We start from the raw sequence: 10,581 nt of genomic DNA on the forward strand, positions 1-10,581 counted from the left end.
CAGGGAGCCCCAGGCAGTGACTGTGCTGTGGGTGCTGCGGTCCCTCTGCTCTCTGCATGGCCGGAGGCTGGCACGCTTGTGGTGGTGAGGATGTGGCTTGCTGGGCAGGGCGGCGCCGCGTGGGCTGGGCACAGCTCCCTCTGAACGCTGGCATCACCTCTTTGGGGCAGAGTTAGAGCTGGTCATCTGCAAACTGTACAAAAGCTAAAAATTAAAGTAGGGAGAAAATGAAGGTTTCACTTCAGATAGTATTTCTGCAAGTATTTGTTATTTATTTAAAAAAAAAAAATCCCAGCCTTTCATTTGCATAATTACATTTTGCAGCTGTTGGGCCATAATGTGGGCTGTGCTTTGGGGCATTATTTTATCCGTTGAAAACGGACACAAAGAGGGTGAACTCTGCTCTCAGCTGTGCCTCATTGTGCCGTAACCGCTGGTGCTGCCTCTGCGCCGGGGTGCTCCCAGGGCACCTCACCTCCCGGGCCCTCGAATATGCATTAGGCGCTGCAAGCTGTCCCCGCGTCTGTCCCGATTGTTCACTGCTTTTGAGGAGAGGGGCTGGGGGGGGGGGTTTAATCTCCTTGTCTTTCGCTGGGTGGGGAGTTTGGGAGTGCATGGGTGGGGGCCTTGGATGTGGGGAAAGAGGGGGAAGGGAGATGTGTGCCGGTGCAGGGCGATGGTCCAGTTTGGGGGATCTGTCCTACACCCTCCATCCTGCCCGTGCATCTGCAGGAGCTGCCCTGACTCCTCTCCCTGTCCCCATCCAGGTCTCCCAGGGGTGCTCCCACGTCTCTCCTGCTCCAGGTGATGCCCCAGTTCACCTTTGCTTGCTTCTGCGGGCTCCATGGCTTCTGCAAGATGAAGAGGAAGAAAGAAGAGTCCAGCGCAGAGCAGGAGACAGCGGTGTGACGAGCAGACTCATGTGTGTGCCCCGCTGAGCCATGCCTCGAGACCCCATCCCCTTCCCCTCGGTACGCTGGGACTGCGGGGAAGATACTCGCTGCCTCCTTTCTTCTCGCCTCTCCAAGGACCAGCTCCCGCCCTGGGCATCACCCTCTGTCTCGGGGTGTCTCAGGGGGCTGGGGGGCTGCTCGGCCAAGCTGATGCGCCTGGGATGGTGCTTGGCAGGGGAAGGGGAGCCCGGGGCTGAGCAATGGTTTTACTCATCGATAGCAGCAGTGGGCTGGGAAAAGTGTGGAGGGAGCCTGTTAATCTGCGCGAACACACCTATGCTGCAGCTTCTCTCACTTTTTCTCCCCTTTCTCTCCCCCACAGGCTTGTCTGGCGAGGGGAGATCCGAAGCACTGGAATGACCTTGTCAAGAGGCAGAAGCGGACGCTGCGGACATTATCCAGGTGCTGCAGCAATTCCGGACAGATCCCCAGCCCGGCTGGGCACTGAGCCCTTGGCCCCATAGCAGCTGGTGTTGGAGGGACCCTGCATCCCAGCGGGATAGAGATTTCCCTCCTGAGCGAGCCAACCTGCCCTTGCTCCAGAAAGTCTCAAGAGACAGAACCCAGAGGGGTTTTCAAAAGCCAGGGCCAGATTTTGTTCTTCCTGGAGTCCTAGTGCCAGAGAGGCTGGCCCCTGGCTGGTAAGTTGTCCTGCTGCTGCAGAATTGGCTGAACGTAAAAACAAACTGGTTTGGGTTTGTTTTTTTTTTTTTTTAAGTCTGTCTCAAGCAAATGTCTGTGACTCCAAGAAGCCATTCTCCATGCCTCTGCCCTGCCTGGTCCCATGGGTGCAGCACACCGGAGCGTTTCGCAGGCACCGGACCCGTGGACCCTGCTCGGACGCTGCTCCCTGTGCGTCTGGTGTGGACTGGGAACTCTCACACCGTGGGCAGGGGGGACACCTCGGTGCCTGACCCCCACCCCCCGCACACCTGAGCCACGTAGCTCAGCGGGAGGTTGTTCTTGTTTGGCAAACGGGTCAAAATCCCTGAGCTTGGGGCACCTGAGATGCATTCCAGGGACATTTCTAGCACAAATGTGTCCTCCGGAGTAGAAATCCTTTTATTCTTCCATACTGTGCTTCCCTTCTCAATATGGAGAACCCCTGAGCCTGGGGGGTCTGATGCCCAGCGTTAGTCCTGCTCCTGCCATGGTCTCCTCCTGCAGCGGTCAAGCACCTTGTGCCACGTGGCCGTCCCCATGGTCCCCTTCTCTCCCCCACCCTGTCTGTGCGTCCTTCCCACCCACCGCTGAAGCCATACGGGAGCTCCCTGCGTGCCGTGCCTTCCCCACTGCTTGGGTCTCGGTGCCCGGTTCCCCATCCCTGAATGCACCCGGCATTCGAGATCTCATTTCAGGCACCAGCAGCTGCAATGGCCCCGGTGCTCCCGTTTGCAAGACGTGCTGGAGAGCAGCAGGGACGGCCCCCAGGAAAGGGTAAACGCTCAGGGGCAGCTGTGCCCGATGCCCGTCGGCACGGGGGGGGGGTATTGACTTGAGCAGGTTGACACCCCCGAGGATGCCCCACCGAGGGGGACAGGCACACTCAGAGAACAAATCCTCCCCCCGTGATTAACTGGCTCGACCTTTCCCGGGTTTGCCCAGCGCTCCAGACCAGATTCGCACTCTGCAAACAGAGCTGTATGTGCCACTGACAGCTCCCCTTCGGAGGAGATTTGTTGGCTCAGCCAACATCCAGAACCAACGAGGCTATTATTTTATTTTCTTGTCCAAAGGATTTAGCACAAAAACCTGAGCCTGGCCAGGAGCACCAATAACACGAGGTGCAGCTGAGGAGCTTTAAATCCTCTCTGCTGGGTGCCGGTTGTCCGGGCTGCAGTGGGGAGCAGCTAACTGGTGTCGATGTGCTGCTTGGAGCCCGACCGGAGGTGGCAGCCACCTGGGACCGGGTACGGGGGGCACAGACTGTGCGTGGTCTCCATGTGTCAGACCCCAGGGTCGGGAGGCTCGTGGCACTTTGCTTTTTCCCCTCTTCAAACCCAAGTGATGTGAGCTGTGGGATCCAGCCAGGTATTTCCTAGCCGGGCTCCAGGTTTCGGCACAGGAGGGGACAGGCAGTGGCACGCGAGGTGCCCTGCGAGGGGCCAGCCAGGAGAGCAGCCTGGCTTCCCTGTCATTTGTCACCATCGAGCTCAGCAGATTTCAGCCCGATGTTGCGCAGATCGGTGGCAAACACGGTGGTTAGTGCCAGTGGTACCGTCTCCTCTGGGACCTCTGGGGCTGCGTCAACCTTTGACTTAAGCAGCGCACGAGGAGCTGCTTTGCCAAGGCACCGAGGGTGGCTGAGGTTAATGCCGATGCACCCGTGTTTTGGCTTGCTTGAAGGTGCCCCACTCCCGGGGGGACACAAGCTGGGTCCCTGCTAATGACGATCTGAGCAGGGATCACCCCGTGAGTGCGGCGTGGAGAGCTGGGGCAATGCTGGCAGCAGGCGCGTGCTCCGGGGAGACCGTCAAAAGCAGAGATTTGGGGAAAATCATGGGCAGCTTCACTCACTCGGGCTTTACAGAAGCTAAATTATTACTGTGGGGTTGCAAAGGCTGGCCCAGTTCATTACCGTATAACCTGCGCTGCTAAACCTCTTGGATTACACATCCATCACGGTTTGGCACTTAAAGATGTGCAGCTAACGCCCGCCCCGAGGTTTTGTGTCGAGGTGGCGTTGCACTGAGGGCAGCCCTGGAGATGAGGCTGGTGCTTGACAGGACGGATGGTGCTTCAGGGGCTCCCGGTTGTGGTGGGCGTCCCCCAGACTGGTCTGGGATGAGCTGGGAGCTCTGCTGGAAACACCCTGTGCTCATGCTGCGCTAGCGCTGTGCACGCCGTGCGCAAGTTGTACCTGTGTGCACGCACAGTGCACAGCGCAGACACCGTACGTGGTGCACACACAGGGCACACGCTGTACGTGGTGCACGCGGCGCGCTGTGCACACGGCTATGCGCAGGCTGCACACGCATCGCACACGCCGTGCACACACACACTGTGCACCTTCTGGACTCGCTGCACGCTGGACGTGTGTGCCAGCTCTGTGCCTGCCCAGGTTTTCCCTGGCTCGAATATTCCTGTCTCCAGTGAGGGGTTCCCAAGTCAGGTGTTTAATGAATGTAGCACATAAAATTGAGACAGGCAGACACTCACCCACACCATTATCTGTGCATTTGAAAAGACAATAAATGAACCCAGTGCAGTATGAATGTTAAAGTCCTCGAGCTACAGTTATTTTTAAAGAGAACTTCCCACCTCCCTGGATGGATGTAGCTCTCAAAGCAACAATATGTTTTTCACCATGGCTCCGAGCAAAATGGTTTGCTCCTGGATTGACCTCTATTGTGCTCATAAATGGCTTCTGGTGCTTTTTGATTCCCCCATCATAATGACTTGACCTCGAGATTTATGGCTGAAGGTCTTTTCATCTGCACACTATTTCCCACCAGACTCCAGCCTGCCGCTTTTCTGTAGCAAACCTGCCAAGAGCTGAGCCCCACGCCGCTCGCCCCTCCGAGCTGCCCAGCCAGCTTCCGCTGACAAATTTGCAGCGGGCAAAAGTGAACATTGGCTTTTTGGGTTTTTTTTTTTTCTGTCTTTCCAGTGGCAGCATTTTAATAGGGCAGCGTATGCTTCTGAGACTGCGAAGGCTGGGAAGTTGACAGCTCTTGTCATGGTACAAACACTCTCTGTGTTTCTCCCCCACACGTTTCCACAACTCCTGGCAATTTTATAAAGCAGGAGTTTGCTTACTGTTCAGGACTTCCTCTTGCTCTCCCAAGTGACGGACACGCTGCCTTTGACTCGTTCACCCGGCCTTTGCTTCTCCACTTCACAACCGGAGGGATACCATAGTAGATAAATCTTACAAATACTGGTGGCAATGAGCTATAAGCTGGAGTTGTCCGTCCAGTGGTTTCCAAGTGCTTTTCCGAGGGTTTTCCATCCTCTGGAGAGAGGAATGGAGGCGCAGGGACTCCCACGGCTGAGCAGTGAGGCTGAGGCTGTAAAATCGCCCGTGTCCTGGCTGCTCGCGCGCATCCTTGGGGTGAGGGGTGCAGGAGAAGGGTGCGAGATGGAACTCGTCCTCGCCGTCACACAGCTGGCTCAGCGTACAGCTGGGCTCTCCCCAACCCCCCGTTACGACACAAGCCTTATCTGCAGCCTGGGCTCCCAGGGTTTACGGAGAGAGCCCCCACCTCCATCCCTCCTCAGGAAGAGGAGAACGGTGCTCCCAAAAGATGCATTTGTTCCCCCCCAGCAATAATCCTTCTTTAATCCTATTACACTACGGAAAGCATCCAACTTCCCCCGAAGCAGATGGCGGGACGCACGGAGGAGGGCTGCAGCCGGTGTCTGCCCTGGCCGGGTCCCTGCCGGGGCTTTGGGGATGGACGGACCACGGCTCAGCCCCTTCCCGTGCACCCCAAACTTTTCCTGCAGTGCCAAAAGGCTGAAGCTGACAGGAGCCAGCGACACCCATGCATCAGCCCTGGGGATGGAGCAGAAACATCATCTGAAATGAGGAGCTGCCCGTACCGAGGGTCTGGAGCTGATGCTGGAGTGTTGGGAAAAACCAGATTTAATGATCAAACTAACCAGAGCATCGCCTCAGGCTCACTTCCGAGATAGGCAGCGTAGCCCCTTTGTAAATATTGGCTTACTTGGGAGCGAGGGAGCCTACAGATGTTTCTTTGCATGACAATAGCCGGGTTGGGGACCAAAACACGTGTGTGTGTGCACGGGGGCGCGGGGCGCAGCCTCCGTGGGCAGACGGGCTGGTGACGGAGGTGGTCCTGTCAGGGGAGCTCGCGCCGCGCGGGTTTGAGATGGAGAAACGTTTGTGCAGCGAGCTGGAAGCGTACGCGCACAAATTGTAGGAGGCAAGCCAAGAAAAAAAATGCTGCAGCTTGAACTCTCCTCTTGTAACACGTCCTTTTGCTGGAGATGTGCAGAAGGACCAGGGACTAACCCAGGCGATGCCAAGGCAGATGCTCCGCAGCAGGACAGACGGCTTCCACCCAAACGCCCCGCGAGCATCGGCTTGACGTAGCGCGTTGGATTTAAGACGAGTGCTGTGTTTGCTACAGGCAGGGCAATTTCTGCATCCCAGGTGGTAACCAGGAGAAAAACACCTTTTTGTTTCTCTTGGTTTTTTCTTTTTCTTTCTTTTTTCTTTTTTACCTTTTTTCTTTTTTTTTCTTTTTTTTCTTTTTTTTCCCCTCTTTTTTTCCAGAAATCACCTGGTCAAAGCCACCCTTTCTCCCTCGCGCAGGCGGGGTTTTCTTCCAGCTGCTCAACGTTCCCGTGCGGACCCGCTGCCCTCCTGCTAGCGAGCGCTGGGGGATTGCACAGAGAAATATCTTGGGCAGCTTGATAAAATCTGCAGTTCATGGTCAGGCTCAGTCCTCCCAGCCCGTGCCTGCTCGCCTCCCCATGCGTCTGTTTTCCCATAGTTCAAAAACCAACCGGTCTCTGCGGCTGCCCCAAAACACCACGTTTTTCAGAAGGTTACTCTGAGGACAAAGTGCAGGCAGCTCCAGGTGGGCACAGGGAAGCTCACGTTGTTTTGGGAAAATGCTGATCTTGTTTTGTTCCTATTTTTGCACATCAGCACAGCCTCCCGAATTCAGGGTTTGCAGCCCCAGTGCTGTCCTTGGCAAGGACCTTTGGATCGATCTCTGGGCCAAAAAAAAAAAAAAAAAAAAAAAAAAGTTGGTGAAACACGAAGTGTATTTCTTGAATGTAACTTTATTTTTTGCACAGCCCCCAGGTGACCGCACCAGTAATGCACTCGTGGACTTAAACCACTAGGGATTAATCACTGCGCTGGAGTTTATTACAAGTGTAAAGATACGGGTCAAAATCAACCTTCATTTTATGCCGGTATAAATCCAGAGAGACAGTCTGTATACTGAGATGTCTACAAAAACATTAATTACATGGAGATGAGCTTGGGCCGGACCCCAGCGCTCTCAGATTTCTCCTAGATGTGTCTCAGCCCCATCCCTATGCAAAAGCACGTCAAGAACAAGCACAAGGAGGCAAGGACAGGCTTGCAGCGGGCACACGCTGAGGAAGCCCTGACTCAACAAAGCCCTGCTGAAATTTAAGCGTTTGCTTTGGGATTTTGCTCGATCCGATAAATTTGCCTGATCTCCCCCTAATAAACCTCTATTGATCCCTGCAGAAGTGCGCAGCGACCAAGCAGGGGGAAAGGCACAGAACCGTCCTTGCAGCATCTCCCTAATGTCGCCTAACGAGGATCAAAGCATTAAACCTCTTTTTATTGTCCTTTTCTTTTATCCCACTGTCTGGATTTCATCACGAAGGGACCTACCCAGACATGTTCCTCAGGAGTCTCCCAGCCCCAGTAGCCATAGAAACCGGCTATTTTTAGTCTGTTTTCATGATGCCAGTAAATGACTTTTTCTCTACTTTGGAGAGACAGAAGACCAGGTCAGCCTTGCGTGCTGCCGGATGGTAAATGAGCATCTCCGGCAAGGCAGGCGTCCTCTCCCGTACTGTACGTTTGAGAAAATAAATGTGGCATTTGTAAATAAGCACACATATCTACGCACAGAGCCGATCACCTCCTATGGTATTTCCTATGCTGGAGAAAATATTTATAAGAATTTTTAGAGTATGGATTTTATAGACGTTTGGAGATCAGGGTTTTTGGTATATGACAAGCTTCCTCCTTTTCTCAGCCGGTTCTGCAAAAGCCCCGGTAATACAAATTACCAGTGTTTAGAAATGCAATCAATGCGGGTAAGAGCACAGTGGTACTTAAAGCATAAATCCGCCCCACAACAACGCCTTTCATTCCTGGGATATCAGTAAGACTCACAGCCAAAGGCTTTTGAAGTCAGATGGAAAAACACATTTGTCTGAGTAATTATTAGGCTACATGCTAATGAGCAGCGCTGGCCGGGTAATTCAGGGAAGGGAGCTGGGGCAGAGCAGCGTTTTCCTGGGGGATTTTCTTACAACACCCATCGTCTCCCGGGATGTTCCCCCTTCCTGGCTGTCCTGCGGCAGAATCCGGCCCACGGGGGCATTTCCCCAGCTGCTCCCTGCCCTCCGCGGGGGTACAAGTGCTGGGGCAGCTCCTGGGGGGTACGGGAGCATCCCAGCCAGCACCGCGTCCTCGGGGAGCGCCGTGGGAAGGGATCAGCAAACCTCTGCCGAGCGGAGACGATGGAGAACGTCTCCTTTTAACGTCTGCCAGGTATCCTGGAGCTGTAAATACACCGAGCCCGACGGCTTTTGCTGTAACGTATCTAGTTTACAAGATTGTACTATAAATTATAGATGCATATCATGACTGCGGTTTGCACTGAGACTCGCCTATTGATCCGTCTCCTGCTGGTTAACACTCGGGACTGCCACGGGCCTGCTTTGGGAAGCAGCGTGCTGGTTTGGGTCATTTGTACGTCTCTCCGTCTGCACTCGGAGCAAGCACTTTCCCGGCCCGACTGTACGAGCACGGCAGCTGCTGTAATAAACCGGCTTTACGATCCCCCCCGCCTCGAGAGACGGGTGTCATTTCGTGTGTGCCGCTTGCAGCCCGGAGCCGGGGTGGGAGCAGAAGGGGAGGTGGGGTTGGTGTGGTTCTGGGGGGGAGACGGACTTCCCCAACCCCGCTGTCCTCCCACCGAGCCCCGGGCGCAGCCAGAGCATCGCGCTGCGAAGTCATGCGTTTACACGTGCGCAGAGGCCGTGCAAAGCAGACGCCGCGGTAAAATCCAGCGGTGGCAGCTCTAGTAATACGCCATAAAGCGGCTGTTGGGATGGGCTGCCAAGCCCCAAGGTGACGCTCGCAAGGGCAGTCAGAATTGTTTGAACTTTTAACGGACGCACATGGGAACGTGGGGTGGTCACGGCACTCAGGCAGCACGAGCAGACCGCAGCGTAATGACAACACACACACCGACACACACACCGACACACACACCGACACACACAGCGCCTTATCGCTGCGACCGTGAGCAGCCCTTCAGCTGAGGACGGCCACCCGGCCCAACTCAGCGCATGTCACGGGGGTGGGGCCCCTTTAAGCGCGGGCTGGGCCATACCACCACCGGGGTGAGGGGGGGGGGGAGCAGGTGGGCTCTGCAAGGTGGCGCCGGGAAACCCCTCCCCGGGCGGTGGTACAGCCCACGGGGGGCGTGGCCGACCGAGGCGGGCGGGAGGCTTAAAAGCCGTTCGGCGGCCTGGCGTGAGGGGCTGTCACTCGCTCCGCCGCTACCGGGCTCGGTCTGGGGGGGAGCCCCGGGTACCGGGGAGTACCGGGCGCCTGCGTGAGGAGGGAGGCGGGCTGGTCCGAGCGCGCATGCGCGGGGCGGAGCGCAGACTCTTGCAGGCAGGCCGAGGTTGGCGCTGCCGAGACCTCGTGGCGCAACGGTAGCGCGTCTGACTCCAGATCAGAAGGCTGCGTGTTCGAATCACGTCGGGGTCACGGCCCCCTCCGGGGTTCCCTTTTATAGCTGAGCGGGCCTGGCCTCGGGCACCCCGGGGGGCACCGGGCCGCGAAGCCGTGGGGGGCCGGGGTGGGGAAGGTACGGGCCTGGGGGGCGAGGAGAGCCGGCGGTGAGGGCCCCTCCTGGCCTCTGTTTTTTGCTGTGGGGAGGTGTGAGGTGCCCCACGACCTCTCGGGGTGCCACAGCCCAGCGGAGGGGCCTGGTGGAGCCTCGCCCAGAATTAACAAAACCAAAAAGTTTTTGTGTTTCACCTTGCTTAAGCCAAACGGGTGCTGCAGCCGGGTGGGGGGGTACGGGGAGCAGGGCAGCCTCTGTGGGGTCGGCGGGTTCCCCCAGTGTCCCCCCCACCAGCCCAAGCTGCAGGACAGGCGTCACCCGGGAGAGGAATCGGCTGCAGAGCGAAGGTGGCAGCCCCCCGACCCTCCGGTTCCTTGGCCAATTTGAGCAGCTTTAAAAGTGCGTCCTTTTGGTAAAAGGTGGCAAAGAGGTTAGTGACATAAACCAACCCCAGATACGGGGAAACCAGTAAAAATTACTAACTGCTGCTACTGGGGGCATAAGTAAAGAAACTTTGGATGACAGAACTATTTCACTGTTCTTTTATTTTTTCCAACTGCAGGCACTACTCTCAAGGACAGCGTAGGAAAACAATTTTAGACAGAATAATTTTTCAAAGATGGCAAGAGTTCAACTGCTTTGATGCCGTTGGGAGATACCCAGTCTCTTCAGTGCACCAATCCTGCCCAGGTGTCACCCCAAAGCGCTTGGGAGATGTGAGCGGTGTTTGGTCCCGAGGGACGCTGAGGTCCCGTACGCGCGGGTGAGGAGTGATCCGGAGAGATGGCATCAGCTGGGATCCTCCCGCTGGGGTAAGGAATATTTTTAGGAATGTTTTTGTCGTCAGGCGCTTGTGTGGTACAGAGCATGTGAATGAAACTGAACCACCGGTAATGGGAGCAACAGTCCTGGGTGTTGAAGTCTGTCTCCTGTGATGCTGCATGAAGTAAGCAGTGCCCTTCTTGCTGAGAAACCCCAGCGGTAGCTGAATCAGATACTTTTTAGAATTAATATAACACATGGTGCTCAATACATTACTTTTCTCCTGCCTTTGTGATGGTAGAAGTAGCTCTAGCTTTGAA

The 10,581-nt window shown here is 55.9% G+C and overlaps 1 protein-coding gene and 1 non-coding gene across 6 annotated transcripts in view; both read left to right on the plus strand.

Annotated features, from left to right (window-relative positions):
- BLACAT1 (BLACAT1 overlapping LEMD1 locus) overlaps positions 1-2,975 on the plus strand; it is a 30,579-nt gene extending 27,604 nt beyond the window's left edge. For all 5 annotated transcript variants that reach the window (XM_075775942.1, XM_075775941.1, XM_075775943.1 and 2 more), the window contains exons 2-3: positions 768-971; positions 1,276-2,975. In XM_075775942.1, coding sequence (XP_075632057.1) covers positions 808-909 — 102 coding nt within the window. In that variant the 5' untranslated portion in view covers positions 768-807 and the 3' untranslated portion in view covers positions 910-971; positions 1,276-2,975. The remainder of the gene's footprint in view (positions 1-767; positions 972-1,275) is intronic.
- Positions 2,976-9,348: 6,373 nt separating this feature from the next.
- Positions 9,349-9,420, plus strand: TRNAW-CCA (transfer RNA tryptophan (anticodon CCA)). The gene has a single exon. It is a non-coding gene; the product is annotated as a tRNA-Trp (tRNA).
- The last annotated feature ends 1,161 nt before the right edge of the window (positions 9,421-10,581 follow it).

This window comes from Balearica regulorum, chromosome 25, assembly GCF_011004875.1.
Source record: "Balearica regulorum gibbericeps isolate bBalReg1 chromosome 25, bBalReg1.pri, whole genome shotgun sequence".
Lineage (NCBI taxonomy): Eukaryota > Metazoa > Chordata > Aves > Gruiformes > Gruidae > Balearica > Balearica regulorum.